The 19,832-nt window shown below is 38.4% G+C and overlaps 1 protein-coding gene across 2 annotated transcripts in view; it reads right to left on the bottom strand.

Annotated features, from left to right (window-relative positions):
- Nucleotides 1-4,266: 4,266 nt before the first annotated feature.
- Nucleotides 4,267-19,832, bottom strand: part of LOC126456746 (acetyl-CoA acetyltransferase, mitochondrial) — a 108,222-nt gene continuing 92,656 nt past the window's right edge. For both annotated transcript variants that reach the window (XM_050092494.1, XM_050092495.1), the window contains exon 9: nucleotides 4,267-5,080. In XM_050092494.1, coding sequence (XP_049948451.1) covers nucleotides 4,960-5,080 — 121 coding nt within the window. In that variant the 3' untranslated portion in view covers nucleotides 4,267-4,959. The remainder of the gene's footprint in view (nucleotides 5,081-19,832) is intronic.

Raw genomic sequence — 19,832 nt, 5'->3', positions numbered from 1 at the left:
CAACAGACTCAACTATTTTTGTGGCGTCTCCACCACTGCAAGAGCAATTGCGTGTGGAGATATTTGTGGCAGCTTCAGTTGACAGAGTCCATCTTTGAGAGCCTGTTAATAAGTCTTTTTTGGCAATTGAAGTCACAGTCGTCAGCAGCACTGAATTAATGGGGGTGGGGGGAGTTATTAGATATGGTATAGATGGAAGGCGGTCTCAACTGGAGATCCCCTTGAAAAAAGTTGAGAAAATTGAGACATAAAACCAAGTTTTGGAGCATTTTGGATGTCTGAGACCATCATTTCCAAGTATGCCCACTTGAGCCTGATTTAGAACATATTTTGCAATTTTAAGTGTAAAAGTAACAGATGAAGATCTTTAGATCTTTTTAAGTACCGTATTAATTTGATAATTAAAATCAGTTCACAAAAGCGAAAATAATCACCAGAAAAAAAAAAAAAAAATTGTATTCCGTAGTTTAAACTACAGACCTATGCTTTTAAAACATGGGTAAAGCTGGAAACCCATTACTTTAAAGGATACCCTTCAAAAATTCGCACTGCATAGTTTTCTTCTACTGAGTTAACATTAGCAAAAGTGTGATACATACACTATAGGGCTAAAATTGAGTAATTTTGAATACTTTTGCAATAAATAGTTACTTACCAGCATTCCTTTGCCTTAAAAAAAAAAAAAAAAACAGTACTGATGAATGGCTTGAACTCTCTTCATAGAAATTCCTTGACACATGCACTGACTACAACTTCATTACTAAAAAGCACGAGCACCAAACTGTATGTGATTGTCTCGTTGTGTCCAATTGTTAGCTGTCTGCCTGCTGGCCACCCCTCATACAGAGTTACAAAAAAACTGAACAGATTCATGCTTATCTACCCTGCTCCTTCATCACTCAGTTGTGCCAACACAATTAATTAAAACTTTGGATATTGACTTTTTGGTGAAAATATGAACTGGTTTCATTTACTGGTACATGAGTAAATCCTGCAAACCATTAATTCTTACTGCACAAGAGTTTTTAGTATGTGTAATAATTTAAGCTTGGGTATATTTGTTCAACAATGTCACTTTTTGTCAACTAAAACTCAAAAAATTGAAATTTATTTTCAGAAAATATTGGGAGGGGGGAAAATGACACATCCTCCCACCAGTGGCACTCATAACTGAAGAAGATGATGACACAAAGCTTCACAGTTTATGAACAGCATGTATCTTTTTGGCTTCTAATAGGCGATTCTCCTTGTTACTTACCTCTTGGATCCACCCCACTAGTTTCCTCGCACTCTCCTTTAAGGTCCTGTACATCAATATGTATTAAGTTCCCGTGTGATACAACAGCCTTCCTCTAATTAACACTTTCGTTGGGGCATCGGTGCAGGCGTGCAACTCTCCAGTGCGGCCCAGCAACGTGCGAGTGCGGGCCGGTAACACTCTGAAACGGCAGGTACTGCTCAGAGCCGACACTCCTAAGCACACTTGAGCTAGAGGCTGATGTCAGGACCTTGTAAGATCTGACTTAATGATGACAACTTAGATGCATTACTTCAAATAAGCTTTGACTGTATTGTGGTCATGTTTTAAAGTCTGTTTGCTGTCTGACACCTATAGGGGTCACAGGTGTCATTCAAATGTTCGTGATTTGTTGATAATGTAACAAAAAATACAATTCAAACAAGCAACAAGTCCACCGCATTCCGGAAAAATTTGGATTCCAAAACGCAAATTCTTATGAAGGAAAAAAAAAGGAAACTGGATTCATTTGAAATTATATTTACTTCAAATGCACATTTTTAAGATTGAGGTCGTCAATTTAGTAGCGGAACTGCCACGAAACAGATTCTAAAGCTGTGCTTCCACGCTATCATCACTCTGCAATTCTTCTGCAGCCTCTAAAGGTCAATCTCCGTGGTATGCCTGTCCTCACTACACAGAAAATCACTGTCATTTAGTACACTAAGTAACTGTTCCTCTGTCAATTTAACACTTTTCCCGCGCCTTTTCACATTGGAAGGACCAGGTGTCGGTCCATTAGCCGCCATTACGAACAATATACGTTTGATAACTGACCACACAAAACAAACGTTTACACCCTTTGATGCTACCTTAGACGCTGCAACTAGACAGTGAGTGCGGACGCTTATAAGCATCGGCTGCACTGGCTCGTGGCTTGTTTTGGCGCTTATAAGCGTCAGCCGCAGCGAAAGTGTTAAGTGTGTTGCATATTCCGTCACAGATTGGTATTATCAAAGAGTAATTCAAAGCCATATGGACCACTGTTTAGTCCAGTTGATAAGATGCTCCAGTTTCTTCCAGTAGTGTGCCATTTTTCAAGCACTTGATAGATTTTGGTGTACATGCTATACATTGTGAATACTGAAAACACATTCTATGGCACATTATTATTATTATTATTATTATTATTATTATTATTAGTTACTTGTCTTGGAGTAGCCTGTCCCACTAGCTCCTTGTGAAAGTTAGCATTAATTAAATTCCTGGTATTTGCTGTCCATCAAAGTGTTCTTAATTTCACCAAAGTGTGAAAAAAATGTGTGTCAGAACTGTAGTTGTTCGTGTTTGGTACCAGATGATAAGCTGCTGTAATGTAATTAAAGGTCACAGATCTATATGTAAATGAATAAAGAAAGCAATGAGTAAATAAGTTCAGCTACTTACCACTCAGTGAGATAGGTACTTGGGCTGTTGTCTCCCCCCCCCCCCCTCCCTCCCCCCTTTTGTGTGTGTAGTCTCATTTATTTACATTAATTTTATAGTGGTCCACACACATTTAATGAAAGTGCACAATTAGACTTACATTACATAAACCGAATAGTAACTCTGATGGGTGCTCACATTCTCTTTCTTCTTTCAGAGTGGCTTTAGAAATATTATCAAAATGCATTGTAAACAATATTTTTCAGACACACCTTAAGTTACTACACAACATCCATTATAGTGAACAGTACACAACATGTTTGCTATTTTTTCTCAGTAGTGTATCTCCACTTGAGGAATTGAGGAAATGTGGAATACACACAAACAGAAATTTGTCAAGGGAATAAGCTCCAAGAACTATATCTCTCACATCTGAAATAAGAAGAGAGAAAGAAGTGTACAGAGGGGGGATGGGAGAGGCAACATTACACAGTGTCTGCCCCAATATTTTTATGTGACTTAAGCAAACATTGGGAGTAAGCACTAGTACAATAAAAGAAAGTTATTGATGTTATTCATCTATATGTGGCTACTTATTACCACCACCAACAACAACAACAGTACTATGACTAATAACCCCCACCCCTCTCTCAACACACACACACACACACACACACACACACACACACACACACACACACACATTGATTCCTGCAATTTTTCTTCCCATTTTAAGAACTGTTTCTAATAAATAGCTAGTTCCCCCCTAAGGTAAAAAAAAAATTGTTTGCCACTTTTAGACTTTGAATCATGGTTGTGAACAATAATAAATGTTAACTCATATGATTTACAGCAATAAAAGTGAGGTCAAGCCTAACTGCTCCTACAAGACTTAGGTACAATGAAGAGAACACAAGATTAAATATATTGCCACAGATGAAACTACTAGGCTAAAGGAACAGATTTACAAATGTGTCATAGTCATCGCTAAAGAGGAAAAGAAAATACCTTTAATAAAAACATAGTGTGTCCTCCTGCCATTTTTTTTCCTTTTTTTATATGGAAAAATGATTTAATTTTCTGATGAATGTACATGTTACTGTGTGCAATTCACTACATAGGATGTCATAATTTGTGGTGCAGGGAATTACCAATTTTTGATAGGCTCATTACTCTTCTATCACTTAATTCATATAAGAGGGAATCAAGAGAACCATCAAAGTGCATTGTCAGAATTAACCTCTTAATGCCAGTGTCGTGAATTCGCATCACACCAGTGTGACTCTACAAACTGTAATGTTAACTGTTTTTGAGTGCCAGTGCTGGTAGGTGCAGATTCTACATGAAGCTACCAACACTTCTTACATGTGCTGCCATGTCCTGAGTGTTTTGGATACTTCTAAAGTGACATAATTTTTCAATCTTTTTCCCTCCATGAAGAAATTTATTCAGGCACAAAGAGGTTAATTTAATTCTGATGTATTTTGAAGAGCCCACAGCAAAGCAGACATAAGATCAGCAGAATTTTAATGTTAACAGTGAATACGTATTACAAACAAAAGACAGAAGGGACTTACACTGTATCTTTAAATACAAAAAGTCAATAGAAGAATAATCATTTTTATTGCATTTTAAACATGCTTCCTTACATACGCAAAAATATCTAATAGTACAAAAATAATAAAAATGACGACAAGAACAGGTAGCCGGATTTAGTACTGTACATTTATATTACATCTAAAACAGTTCAGTCTTCATTATAAGTTGTACACATCTCTTAACAAGAATGAAACACAAGACAAAAAACAGTAGCTCATACAAACTTAGTACAATACCTCCAAAACTAATGCAGTCAAAGATAAATGTGAAAGCTGGTGTGCCAGTTGTATTACAATCTCTTTAATTTGACTTGACTGCTCTTTTACATTAGCTTCAAACATTGTTGGCAAGAGGGGACTCTTGACCAAGTTGAAAGAATTATAAACCATTTTGTTATAATAAAGAATAAGGCAAAACTGAATCAGACAGGTGAAAATACAGTTTACAATTGACTTGACAGACTTTGCCTTTCACCTGGTTCAGTCAAATATGGTGCTGAGAGATAATTAGCAAAGATAATACTTTGTACATTTTGTAAAGTAACACTTAAAATTAATGATGTGATTAAAATGACACAAAAAAATTAAAAATTTTGGACCTTCTCTGTAATTCTTGTGCATGAAAATGATAACTGAATAAATTCCTCTTAATTACTCTTCAGTTTCCTTTTTTCTTCAATCTTCCTCATATCCTTGCAGTTATAGTTTCTCAATTAAAATTGAAGACGCTCCACCACCTCCATTACATATTGACGCAACTCCTTTTTGACCAGGCTTTAGTGCATGAACTAGATGTAACGTTATGCGAGCTCCAGACATGCTGGAATGTAAGATTAAAATGCAAAATTAAACACTGTGTAGTATATTTTACAGTGAGTTGATTAATTTCTGTATGTTACAGTGCAATCTAAAAGTAATTATGTGCTACAATAATTTCCATGTATTTTCAGAACTACCCACAGTCACAGCTGGGGCACAAGCCTTCAACATTTCCCCAACAAGGAAGAAGAGCCAAACTGGCTCGTTAAACATCGTGAAACATTATTTGAAAAATTTTCAGGACTGATGCAAGACCTCATTATTAACACTCTGCGATCCAGCGACACCACAGTCGTGTCTTGCGTGAAATAGCAGTCAACAGCTGGCAACACCACAGTAGTTTCGTGTGCATAGTTTCACTCAGTGGCCGGCGACACCACAGTGATGTCATGAGCATAGTGCACAGTGGCCGGCAACAGCATTTTAGTATCTTTTTTATTCTGTTGGTGTTTTGTTTAGGTAACAATAGGTTACACACATCAACAAGTTTTTTGCTTTTATAAGTACTTGTGCCCTTTTATCATGGCAGACAAGAGAGATGATACGATTATTTACGACGAATGCGCGGAGCAAAACTTGGAGGTTACCACTACATCACGTACCTCTCATCATGATCCGGTTGACAGACTTTCCCGTCACTTAAAGCAACACCAACTAATAGGCTACGTATTTCCAAAACGAATAAACAAAAATAAAGGAACTGCCATGTACGTTCAAAAAAACAAAAAAAAGAACAACAAACTTAATGTGCAAGTCTTGTGGAGTTGCACTACATCTTGGAGACTGTTTTGCTGCATATCATATGAAAGAGAAATACTAAGTACCAAAGACAATGCAAATAAACAAATATATGAAACAAAGAAATTTTGTATTTATTTACGTATGTATATCTTCAAAATTTCATGAAAGTAGGGGAACAGCGTTGAGAACTTATAAGAACTAATGATGAGATTGGAAAAACTTAACAATTTATAATCTCCCAATAACATCAAGAAAGGCTGGTGACAATCCAAGTAATCCAAATTAGCGCTGCCAGCGCCAAGCGAATAAATTTGTATGAGACGTGCGGATGGCAAAGTGTCAATTTTCTGCCATGGAAATAATTGTTGCATTGCCTCTGATAGTGACTAATTGTGTTGCATGCATGCAATGAATACACTGCTTGTTACTTTGGGGGTCATTCTGTGTCAAATAACTCAGTCTGCAAGATTCTCCTCTCCCATCCCCCTCCCATTTTTGACCAAATTTAAATCTGTAGAGAATGTATCTAATGGACCTGAATGAATTTTAGCCAAGTTTCAGCTCCATCTGTCACATGTTGTGAGGACTAGCGCTATTTTAAATTCTTCTAAAATTGAAGTATGCAATATAATTCTCAACTTTGCAAGTCATTGTTCCTTACATGACAGAGCTAGGATCATCCAAATTAACATCCTGACAATGTTTTGTGCAGAAATCGGAAATAATCTAAATGAAGATTAGAAATCAGTTCTATGGCACTAAAGTTGTGCTGTGAGAAATTTTCCACACACTGTAACAAGTAATGTGCAGTGAGTAAAGAGCACTGGAAATGTGATCATTTGTCAGTGTGTTGTCTGTGGACCAGTCAGCAATTTAATGAATTGTGAACTTTCTCACAATTGTATTCACTATGTTATCAACCTCCAAAGTTACCAAACATACCAAATGTACAATACTTCGCTTATACTAGACACCATATCTTAAAATTGACACCTCTGATTTTATAATCATTTACACCACTGAAAAGCTAATCAGAAACACTGTGGCATAGCACTATGCGTTGATGATTAGGATAGCTGTAAGATTTGTCTCAGTGGTTCTGGTGCCCTATTGAATGAGTCCCCATGCTGGGAAATGTTACCACCTATTGTCTCTTATCACTTGTGGTTGCAGGCCGATCCATGCACTTAAACTTTACAGATTGTTTTAATTACTCATCGACCTATGAATTAATGAAGTCATTTACAGTACAAAATTGTTAAGGCTTTTGTGGCTGCTTGTTAACAAACTGCACATTGACTTCTACCTCAGGTTCTTTAGCCAATGTTTGTCGGATGATTTTTCTGATGTTTTGTCAGCATGAGTGGCTGACATTGTCAAAGCTTCAGCTTCCAGTCAGCCGAAGAACTCGAGACAGAAGCCAACAGGCAGTTTGTCATTTACAACACATCAATCAGGATGAAATTTCATATAACCTTTCAAAATGACAATAGTTAACTGTAAAACCAATTTCAGTATCTTACTTAAATTAATATTGGAAATATAATGTAATTGGATAGATAAAACATTACTCACCAAGTGGTGGCAGAAGAAGGGATGAGAAGGGATAAGGAGGACAGACTGATTGTTGTGAACTACAAGATTTGAAAACCTGAGAGCTTAAAGGTGGAAGATAGGGTAATACGTAAGACAGAGATTATTGCCAAAACATTGTGCATGAGTTAATAAGAGCGAAAAAGCTAAGTGCATTGTATGTGTGAGAGATGGAGGGGGGGGGGGGGGGGGCAGTGAAAAATAATAGACAGTTCAGAAAATGAAAGATGTAGAAAACCAAAAGGGAGTAAAGAGAGAGAACAGTTACTGTGAAGAAATGCTGATTCTGAAGAAACTAATGCAAATTAAGGTCAGGTGGATCTCAGCATTTCTTCACAGTAACTATTCTTTTCTTAACTCCTTTTTAGTTTTCCACATCTTCCATTGTCTGAACTGTCTATTTTTCAGCCCCCTCCCCCTCCCCTGCCTCTGTCATATACAATGCTCTTAGCTTTTCGCTATTATTAACTCATGCATGTTGTTTTGCCAGTAATTTCCATCTTCCACCTTTAGGCTACCAGGTTTTCAAATGCAGTCCAGTGCAGTCCCCCAACAATCAATGCATACCTTCCAACAAGCCTCCCCTGACCTGGGCTTGTGGACTACTTTTCCAAACTCTACCCCTTTTCCTACACCATGTGAGTCTTTCATCTTCAGCCCTCTTCCTTCTACCAGAAGGAGCCACTTGCTCCAAAAGCTTGCAAACTTTAACAAGTTTTACATGTTTGTTCTCCTGCCACCACTTGATAAATAGATTTTTATCAATACAATTACATTTTCAATAATTGATTATTTTCATTAAAATAATTTTGGAGATATTAAAATTACCTGAAAACATAAATTTTATACCTTCCTATTGAAAACAACAAATGGACATCTTAATATGTATTGGATGACTTGAAAACATTTTGTAGCTAAATAGTTTATTAAACTGTATTATGTCTAGAACAGTAAATTTCAGTTTCCAAACAGTAATTACTATTTTCAGTTGTATGACAACTATTTTCATTTGTTACACTGACAAAATAAGTGAGGATGTGAATGCAGCACCACACGATGACTGGGTGGTGGTGGTTTGTCATCTTCATCATCATCATTAAATCCCCACTATGGTTGGAGGAAGGCAACAGCAAACCACCTCCATTAGGACCTTGCCTATACAGCAGTGCGGGTCTTCCACATCATTCCCCACACTCTGTCAAGAAGCATGGGACTTCATTTACATTCCCTTAATTCTGAATGAGAGAGTGAATCATATAGATCAGTGCATCATCTACAAGGTACAATGTGTTGAAAGAAGCCAGTTAGGGATTGCAGAAGCAAAATCTTTACTTGCATCCTGAAGACTAGTGAAGAGTTTATTTTCAGTTTATTTGATTTTCAGGAAATATTTTGTTTGGAAACTGATTGAAGTAAATTTGGAGTTAGAGATTGGTTGAAGAGGGAAATAACCATTTTGTCTGTGGTAAACTGTGATGCTGATTGGTTACAGTATGTTCCAGCCAGTCATGGCAGAGAATGTGAACACTCATTCTGGAGGGGAAGAGATTTGCACTCGTCCATCTTGATATCTCTTAATTCAGCTGTAGCAGGGAGCAGAATTACGTTTAGCTGCTAGTCTTAATTCAAAACCTCACATTAATGGTGAAATGTGCAGAACGGGCAAGCATACTATAAATGGTAACCACTTTCAAAGCATTTATTGACTGTTAAAAGTTGCAGTTCTTTAGACAGCAGGCCACAAGTTCTGTACTTATGCTGGGGTTTGCATTGAGAGAATATGTGAATGTGATCATGCCACCTGTAAGCAAATATGTGTTTCTACATCAAGAACTTTGTATCATGGTGGACATGGCAGCAGCTGGTGTATTGTGTAAATGAGAAAATATGCCACACCCAACAGCAAACAAAGTCACTTGTGGGTGTAAATCTTTATTCAAGGTTCCAAAGCCATAACATGAGCATCTTATAGTTCCCAAGCCACACTTGTGACTGTTTCTAGTTTCCAAACCATAATTCTTTATAATTCAGTTCAGTGTTCAGAATTTGTTGCTGATATTTTTAACATTTGCTGCTGGCAAATCCTAGTTGCACTTTGTGAGTTGGAATTACTGAGATTATCTACTCTTTAATCCACAAACATCTCTTCTTAAAAGGCCACAAGGAGGATTAAGCAGCTCCATAAGCATGCACAAAGTTGGTTAGTGCATCTTTGCCTTCATCTGAAAATTCACTGATATTTCTAATCCACCATATTCCCTTGTATACACAAGCAACATACTGATCAGACTGGGATTCAGCAGTGTCAACATACCTGTATGTCGTATTTGTACACTGGCCTGCATTGGTCACAAAGGAATAAAGGATCCTCTGTCATTTGGTACACTGCTAATCAGAAGCCCTGTCTCATCAGTTGGCAAAAGAAGGTGGAGATTCCTTGTACCAGAAACAGCAGATCCATTTTCAAATTACTTTTCCCAATGATGATCTGTTTTTTCACTAATTTTTGATACAGATAAATTCAGTGCCAGGCAAATTTTCTGTGCAATTTGAATAAATCACCCAGCATTAAAATTTGGTTTTCTACTAGCTTTTGAAGCAGCTCTTACTGCTAACCATTAACTGTGCCTCCAATCTCATCAAGTAGTGCTTCGCCATAGATTGTAAGAAACATCTATTATGCACTGATGTTAAAAATCCCTTTGATGATAGCAAAGATAAAGAAACTTCTCAAAAATGTCTATATATAGCAGCAGAACCATCACTAAAATAGCAAATGTGCTTTATTTCTGAGACGATGCATTTCATTTTATATACCCGAGTAAACAACTGAATAACAAACTTGAATTTCAATAACTGTCTGATAGTAAAAAAGTATTGTTAATATATGTTCAATAGGAAATTATCAAGCAAATTTGAAATGTTGCTGAAAATAATATTACAACCACAACTACAGACAGCAATAATGGTTCAAATCAAAGTTGACATATGTGCATCTACAACATCAAGACATGTTCTGATTAAGGCAATTAATTTGAAATAAGCTTATATACTAAAATAATCACAGAAGGGAAAGTAGAAAGGTGGAAGGGGTATATAGAGGGTCTATGTAAGAGAGGTGTACTTGAGGGAAATATTATGGAAATAGAAGAGGACATAGATGAAGATGAGAAGGGAGATATGATACTGTGTGAAGAATTTGACAAAGCACTGAAAGACTTAAGTCGAAACAAGACTCTGGGAAGAGACAACATTCCCTTAGGGTTACTGATAGCCTTTGGAGAGCCAGCCATGAGAAAACTCTCTCATCTGATAAGCAAGATGTATGAGACAGGTGAAATACCCTTAGACTTCTAGAAGAATATAATAATACCAATTCCAAAGAAAGTAGGTGTTGAAGGTGTGAAAATTACTGAACTACCAGTCTGATAGAAGCCAGCGTTGGGGAAGATCAGTTTGGATTCTGGAGAAATGCAGGAACATGCAAGGCAATACCGAACCAACAACTTCTAACAGAAGATAGGTTAAGGAAAGCCAAACCTACGTTTATGGCATTTGTGGACTTAGAGAAAGCTTTTGACAATGCTGACTGGAATATTCTCTCTCCAACTATAAAGGTGGCAGGGTTAAAATACAGGGAGTGAAAGACTATTTACAATTTGTACAGAAACCAGATGGCAGTTACAAGAGTCGAGGGGCACAAAAAGGAAGCAGTAGTTGAGAAGGGAGGGAGACAGGATTGTAACGTTTTCCCGATGTTATTCAATCTGTAAACTGAGCAAGCAGTAAAGGAAACAAAAGAAAAATTAGGAGTAGGAATTAAAGTCCATGGAGAAGAACTAAAAACTCTGAGGTTTGCCAATGTCATTGTAATTCTGTCAGAGACAGCAAAGAACTTGAAAGAGCAGTTGAACAGAATGGACAGTGTCCTCAGAATGAGGATAATGGAATGTAGTCAAATTAAATCAGGTGATACTGAGGGAATTAGATTAGGAAATGAGACACTTAAAGTAGTAGATGTGTTTTCTATTTGAGGAGCAAAATAACTGATGATGGGCGAAGTAGGGAGGACACAAAATGTAGACTGGTTATGGCAAGAAAAGCATTTCTGAAGAACAAAAATTTGTTAACATTCAAGTATAGATTTAAGTCATTTCTGAAAGTATTTGTATGGAGAGTAGCCACGAATGGAAGTGAAACATGGATAATAAACAGTGTAGACAAGAAGGGAATAGAAGCTTTTGAAATGTGGTGCTACAGAAGAATACTAAGGAATGGATGGGTAGATCACATAACTATTGGGGAGGTACTGAATAGAATTGGAGACAAGAGAAATTTGTGGCACAACCTGACTAGAAGAAGGGATCAGCTGGTAGGACAAATTCTGAGGCATCAAGAGATCAACAATTTAGTACTGGAGGGAAACTTGGAGAGTAAAAAAATCTTAGGAGGAGACCAAGAGATGAATACTTTAAGCAGATTCAGAAGGATATAGGTTGCAATAGTTTCTCGGAGATGAAGAGGCTTCCACAGGATATAGTAGTATGGAGAGCTGCATCAAACCAGTCTTTGGACTGAAGAAAACAACAACAACAACATTAAAATAAAAAAATCAAGCAGCATACTATTTTACAATTCTCTGCTAATCAGAATGAGATTTTCACTCTGCAGCAGAGTGTGCACTGGTATGAAAGTTCCTGGCAGATTCAAACTGTGTACTGGACCGAGACTCGAACTCGGGACCTTTGCCTTTTGCGGGCAAGTGCTCTACCATCTGAGCTACCCCAGCATGACTCAGTTTCTGTGCTAATTAATTTTATCAGTGTGACCAAAGAGAGACACACCACAACTGTATCATACTGTAAGCAATCACTGATTATGCAGTAATTGATACTTTTTAATCTGTCATTATCCTAATAATTAATGAGAGAGGGTGCAGATCTGCTTTGCTACTTTCCCAGTGAAGTCCTCTAACTGTATTTTCAGCAATAAAGGAGTAGTTTTCAGCAAAATACATCAATATAACCAGCTTAAACACTTGCACATTCTTAGTTTGATGCTTAGCAATGTAGTGATGATTCTACTCTGAAGAAAGTGTTTGAACTCGGTTGCTCCAACTCACTGCAATTATGTCCACAAATTGTTGTAATTTTCTTAATTATTGCATCAATCTGATACACCTTCCACTTTGCATTGCCTTTTTCACTCATGGAGCATTTGGTTGAAATCAGTGGCAATATTCCAGCAACAGTTAACACCTTCAGTAATATTGGTCCCATCAATGTCACCTGTAGGATTTTCTTTGAGGAGAAATCTTTTCTAGATGACAGGCACTCTTCCAGATCTGATTTTGGATCAGACAAACATACAAAGTAACTGAAAACAGACATTTTCAATTTGTACGATTCTTTTGTCAAAATGGTTAAAACTTGACCTTTGTAATAATTCATATTTGTGTAAGAGCAATGCTTCATGATGAATGCATGTATGTGCAGCTCCATCCAAGTATAAACTACTTTACAAATTAAGCAGCTGCTTTTCTAAAATCCTTTCACAGTTTTTAGATCTTTACAAACTTGCTACACAGCTAAATATCATGAACATTTTCACAACTGCAAAGATTTAACTGATCTTCTTACACATCCACAGCTGATATAACTAAGACAAGTGGCTACGTTACAATGCTGGACAGTAACCTCACTTGAAATGTCGACAATAATTCAGTGTAATAATTTTCCAAACTCACTCCATAAAGGAAACGGGGAACAGAAATATTTGGCCACTAAATTAGGAAATAGTATTTAATTAAACATACTGTAAGTCCCAAAATGTAAGCAATTTTTTCACATTTTAACTGAAATAACACAAAAATGAAAATAGGTGTTTCTGGTACATTGAAATGCACTCTTTTCAGTGATGTAAACAATTATACAATCAGACTTGTCAATTTTATGATATGTGGTATCAAAAACTTGGCACAATTGGTGTTTTTTGTAGCTTCGGAAGCTGATAACATGGTGAATGCAGTTGTAATAAACTTCATATTTCACTAAATTGCTGACAGGAACATAGGCAATGCACTGACAAATGATCATGTTTTCAATGCCCTTTGCTCACTATCTATTCCTTGTTAAAATATGTGGAATATTTTTCACAACAAAACTTTTCAGCAGGTTTGGAGAGATACTGTGCCATGGGGAGTGCTTTCTGATCTTTATTTATCAACAATTATAGAAAAGATAGATTGAAAGATTCTTGCACATTACGCTTTTGATCAAGCCTTCATCAGAAAAGAAAAACACATACAGACATTCACACAAGTAAGCACATCTCACCCACACATCACCACCATCTCTGGCTGCTCAGGCTAGACCTATCTGAGAATATTGTATCTTTTAGTATAATTCAATACAACAATGCAAGCAGGGCAGCCAGAGGTAGCAGTCGTGTGTGTGTAGTGCACTTGCATATGTGTTTTTCTTTTCTGATGAAGACTTTGCCTGAAAGCTTAATGTGTAACAGTCTTTTCGTTTTCTCATATTTATGGTGAGCAGCTATTTATCCTTGTTGTGATTAGCATTTTATTTAATTCCATTTAACCTAGTGGACAGCTGGTTGGTGGTCATACCAATATAAAAAGCTGTGAAATTGTTGCAGCAGAGCTGGTATATGACGTGGCTGCTTTCACAGGTGGCCTGGCCTTTGATAAGTCTGTGACAGGACTGCAATAGGAAGTGCTGGGTGGATGGATGGATTGGGCAGGTCTTGCACTTTGGTCTTCTGCAGGTATATGATCCCTGTGGCCAGAGGTTGGGATTGGGAGTGGCATAGGGATGGACTAGGATGTTATGGAGGTTGAATGGGCAATGCAACATCTTTGGTAGGATATCCTTCATTTCAGGGTACAATGATAGAAAGCCATGACAAAAGATGTGGTTCAGTTATTACAGTCCAAGGTGATACTAGGTGATGGTGGGGGCACTCTCTTGTAGCTGGCTCTTGAGTTGGTGGGAGAATTGGGGGTGTGTGGGGAGAGGACAGAAAAACTATCTGTAGACTAGGTCCAGAGTATAGTGCCAATCTGTGAAGGTCTGTGACGCTTTCAGCATACTGGGAAAGGGAGTACTGGTCACTGCAGATACACTATCCTCAGGCTGTATGAGAGGTATTTTTTGGTGTGGAAGGAATAGCAGTTGTCAAAATACAGGTACTATTGGTGGTTGACGCGTTTAATGTGAGCGGAGATGTGGATGGAGCCATCAGAAAGGAGGATGTTGGCATCCAGGAATGTAACATGTTTGGTTAAGGAGGGTCAGGTGAAGCGGATGGGAGAGAAAGTGTTGAGGTTGTGAAGGAATGATGATAGGGTGTGTTGGCCCTGAGTCCAGATCATGAAGATATCATCAATGAACCTGAACCACATCAGGAGTTTGGGGTTTTGGGAAGCTAGGAATGTTTCCTATAGATGGCTCATAAACTGAGTGGCATAGGAGGGTGTCAGCTAGGTGCCCATGACTGTGCTGCAGATGTGTTTATATATCTTCCCTTCAAAGAAGAAGTAGCTGTGGGATAGGATAAAGTTAGTTTTGTGTATGAGGAATGAGGTAGTGGATTTGGAGTCTGAAGGATATTGTGGAAGGTTGTGTTCAATTGTGGCTAGACCATGGGCATGAGGGATGTTGGTGCATAAGTAAATTGCATCAAGAGTGACCAACAGGGAACCAGGAAGTAAAGGGTTAGGATTGATGGAGAGTCGGTGAAGGATGCGGTTGGTATCTATGACGTGGGAGATTAGATTATGGGCAACTGATTGGAGGTGTCTGTTAATGAGGCTTGAAATCCTTTTAGTAGGGAGCACAATAACCAGTTCAGTGGGGCATCCAAGGTTGTTAGGTTTGCCAGTTTTGGGCAGCATGCAGAAGGTGGATGTGCACGGATAAGGCCTTAAGCAGGTATTGGAGGTTATGTTGGATTTCAGGGATGGGATCACTGTGTCAGAGCTTATGGGTGAATGAGTCAGACAATTTCAGAGACTTTCCATCAAGTATTCACTGCAACTCATGTCCATGAAAGACCCAGATGCATGACCTGCCGAATACACCCACCATGTGCTTCCTATTCCAGTCGTGTCACAGGCTTATCTTACCCCCATCAAATGTCGGTTCACCTGTGAAAGCAGTTATGTGTTATGTAAGCTCTGCTGCAACCACTATATATCTTTTTATATTGGTGTGACTACCAACCAGATGTCCACTAGGATGAACAGCCATCACCAAACTGTGGCCAAGAGCAAAGTAAACTACGTTATGGCACAACATGCAGCTGAATATTACATGATTGTTTGCAATGGCTGCCTCAGAACTAGGGACATCAGGATCCATCCCAATATCACCAGCATTTCTGAAATGCACCGATGGACATTATCCTTACAACACATTCTCTGCTGCTGAAATTAACCTGGCCTCAACCTGGGGTAAACTATTGTCCTCACACCCTCCATCCATCACTTCCCACTCCTTCTGTCCTATCACCTCCTCCATTTTCACATGCCGTCACTCTCATTATGTGCCGACCACGTGCATCTTTCCCCCTCCCCTGCTCATCACCTCCCCCCCCCCCCCCCCCCAGATACACGCTATACCTCCCAACACTGCACTGGCAGTCTTGTCAGACTGACATTTGTTTTGTTTTGTTTTAGGGTGCAAAAACAACAAGGGTAATAAATGCCCATGTCAGGAGTGAAGAACACGAAGACAAAGAGAGCAGTGAAAAATGACTACATGTAAATCCCAATTGATGGAAGAGAAGACAACTAAAAACAGGAAAGAGGAGAAAGGTCTATAAAATATGCCGTACAGAAATGAGAGAAATGGAGGTCCTGAACTAAAGATTAAGTGTACTTCGCCATATGGGTACGACATATAAAAAGTAAAACGCGGCCAACAGCCTGCACATCATTTGCTAAAACGGCCGATAACTCTGACGGCAAATACAAATAAGAATGTTGTTTTTGTGGTCTTCAGTCCAGAGACTGGTTTGATGCAGCTCTCCACACTACTCTGTCCTGTGCAACCAAGATCTCCAAGTAACTACAGCAACTTACATCCTTCTGAATCTGCTTAGTGTATTCACCTCTTGGTCTCCCTCTGTGATTTTTACCCTCCACACTGCCCTCCAATACTAAACTGGTGATCCCTTGATACCTCAGAACATGTCCTACCAACCGATCCCTTCTTCTTGTCAAGTTGTGCCACCAATTCCTCTTCTCCCCAATTCTATTCAGTCTTCTTCTTCTTTCTTGGCACTACAGCTCATGATGAGCCTTTGCCTCTTCCTCACTTTCCTTCCATTTCTCTCGGTCCTTTACCAAAAACCTCCAGTTTCTATAGCCCATCTTCTTAAGATCTTTGATTGCTGCACCTTTCCATCTGGCTCTTGGTTGACCATGTCCTCTCTGCCCTCCTGGCTTTCCCTGTAATATTTTTTTTGGTACTTCTGTAATATTCATGCGAGCCACATGTCCCGCCCACCTCAGTCTGGATGATTTCCACTATCCTCCTGATGGGTTGGTCTTTATATATGATATACAACTTATGGTTGTATCTCCTCCTCCATCTTCCTCTTTCACAGATTGGGCTGATAATTATTCTAAGTACTTTTCTTTCAAATGCATCCAGTGTTAATATCTTTAGCTGTTAATGTCCAGGCTTCAGAGGCTTATGTAAGCAATGGTCATATAAGTGATTTATAGACAGTTCATTTAGTGGTATGAGTCAGGAACCTTGAGGATAGAAGTCTTGTTAGGGCAAAATAGGCTCTATTGGCTAGCATTAATCTCTGCTTAATTTCATATAAGGTATCATTTAGATGCATAACTGTCGAGCCCAGGTACTTGAAATGTTCAACTCTATCAAACGTATAATTGCCCATTGTTATTGCATTTGGCATCTTTTCTCTATGTGCTTTTCCAGCTGCCATATATTTTGTTTCTTGTTCATTAATAATCAACCCCATGTTCCTACTAGCCTGTTCGAGAGCTGTAAATGTCTCTTCCATTGCTTTTTGAGTTCTTGCTATTATATCTATGTCACACGCATAAGCCAGTATCTGCACTGATTTATAGAAGATCGTCCCACTATTCAGAAGATCTGCGTTTTTCATTACCTTCTCCAGGGCAGCATTAAAGAGAAGACATGCCAATGCATCTCCTTGTCGGACTCCGTTTTTAATATTCAATGCATTGGACACCATTCCTCCTATTCTTACACTACCTTGTGTTTCACTCATTGTCATTTTCACCAGCCTTACCAACTTACTCGAGATTCCCAGTTCATCTAGAGCTTGATATAACTGCTCTCTATTTATGCTATCATAAGCTGGTTTGAAATCTATAAAGAGGTCATGCATGCCAACCCCGTATTTGTTTGTTTTTCCAGGATTTGTCTTAAGGTGAATATTTGATCTGTAGTTGACTTCCTGTAGTTGTAGTAGGAATCTGCATTGGTATGGCCCCATCTCCCTCTGTATGATTGGGAGTATTCTGTCGAATAGTATATTAGAGAATATTTTATATCCCAAATTAAGTAGTGTGATCCCTCTGTAATTGCCACACTCCATCTTATCTCCTTTCTTATATATGGGACATATGATACCCTCTTTCCACTGTTGGGGAATTTTCTCCTCTTCTCGTATTCTGGTGACCATTCTCAGAAGGCTTCATTCCAGCTCTCTGCCTTCAATTTCTTCATGGCAGTTTTCACTACTTCTGTATTTGGTGGGGTACTGTTGTCTGGATCCTCTTCCCCATTCATTTCTGTTGGATTCCCTGGTATAGTTATTCTAGGGTTGAGGAGACTATCAAAATACCTGCACCATCTTTCGCATATTCCCTTCTCTTCACTTATTATAATATTCCCTGTCTCATCTTTTATTGAGCTTGTTTTACTACCAAAAGGCTTCTGCGTCGCATTCACCTTTCTATAGAATTTTCTCATTTCATTTTTGCTTCTCATGAGCTCAATTTCTTTGACACTTGCTTTCATCCATTGTCTCTTTTTTTCTTTGGCGAGTCCTGTTTTCAATCCTCCATTTTTCTTCTACTATCCTCCTTGTACAGTGTGATTGCAGTGTCCTTCTATATGCTTTGTTCTTTTTTTCAGTTACTATTTCACAGTCAGTATCAAACCATGATGGTCTTACTTGTCTCGTCCCAATTCCAAGTATCTCTCTTGCCAATGTCCCCATCATCTTTTTTATCACTTCCCACTGATCTTCGATATCGTTATATTCTCCAACATATTCCAGAATCCAAGTTATCTTCTCCTGATACTGTTCTCTAACTTTCACTAATTCTAACGTTGTAATATTATATTTTTGTGCCTGTGGCCGATTGCTTTCGCTGCATTAGACATTCTTGCCCTCACCTGTGTCCATACCAGAAAATGATCTGTATCTATCTTTGGGCCTCGGAGACTCCTCACGTCCAGTAGGTCCAATTTGTGTCTGAAATCTATCGACACATGGTCGATCTGGTTTATTGTGTTTCCATCCAGTGATTTCCATGTTCCCTTATGCATTTCTTTATGTGGGAACAGTGTTGATCCTATTACCATATTTCTAGATGCTGCGAACAGTATAAGCCTCATTTCGTTCTCGTTACGTGTTGCATGTTTGCTGTGGGGGCCAATTATCGGTCTATAAATATGTTCTTTTCCCACCTGAGCATTTAGGTCTCCAGCTGTTATATCATGCCCTAGGCACTCATCATATACTCTTTCCCAAGATTCATAGAATACTTCTTTCTCTTCTTCTTCGGATACTTCTGCTGGTGCATGGGGATTAATTATGGAATGGTTAAAGAATTTCCTCTTTATCCTGAGTGTTGATAATCTTGGACTAATGGGTGTAAACCCCATTACCTGATGCTTTAATTGATGGTGTACAACAAATCCTCTCCTCAGCTCATGATTTCTTTCACTGCAGCTATAGAATATATTTGCCTCTTTCTTCTCTAAAACTCCACACCCTGTACATCTAATTTTTAGTAGTGCTATTATACTTTGCTTCAGATTCATTATTTGATCCAGCATTACTTTCAGTGCTCCTGGTCAATATAGGGATCTCACATTCCAATTACCAATATATAGATCTGATCCATGCCTTATATTTCTCTCCTTCCTTATTTTCCCTGCTTCATCTCCCAGTACCTACTGCAACCTACATCCTTCTGAATTTGCTTAGTGTATTCATATCTTTGTCTCCCTCTATGATTTTTACCCTCCACACTGCCCTCCAATAATGAATTGGTGATCCTTTGATGCCTCAGAACATGTCCTACCAACCGATCCCTTCTTCTAGTCAAGTTGTGCCACAAATTTCTCTTCTCCCCAATTCTATTCAGTACCTCTTCATTAGTTACG

Source organism: Schistocerca serialis, chromosome 2, assembly GCF_023864345.2.
Source record: "Schistocerca serialis cubense isolate TAMUIC-IGC-003099 chromosome 2, iqSchSeri2.2, whole genome shotgun sequence".
Taxonomy (NCBI): domain Eukaryota; kingdom Metazoa; phylum Arthropoda; class Insecta; order Orthoptera; family Acrididae; genus Schistocerca; species Schistocerca serialis.
The sequence above is the reverse complement of the archived record's forward strand: the minus strand, read 5'-3'. Positions and strand labels throughout refer to the sequence as shown.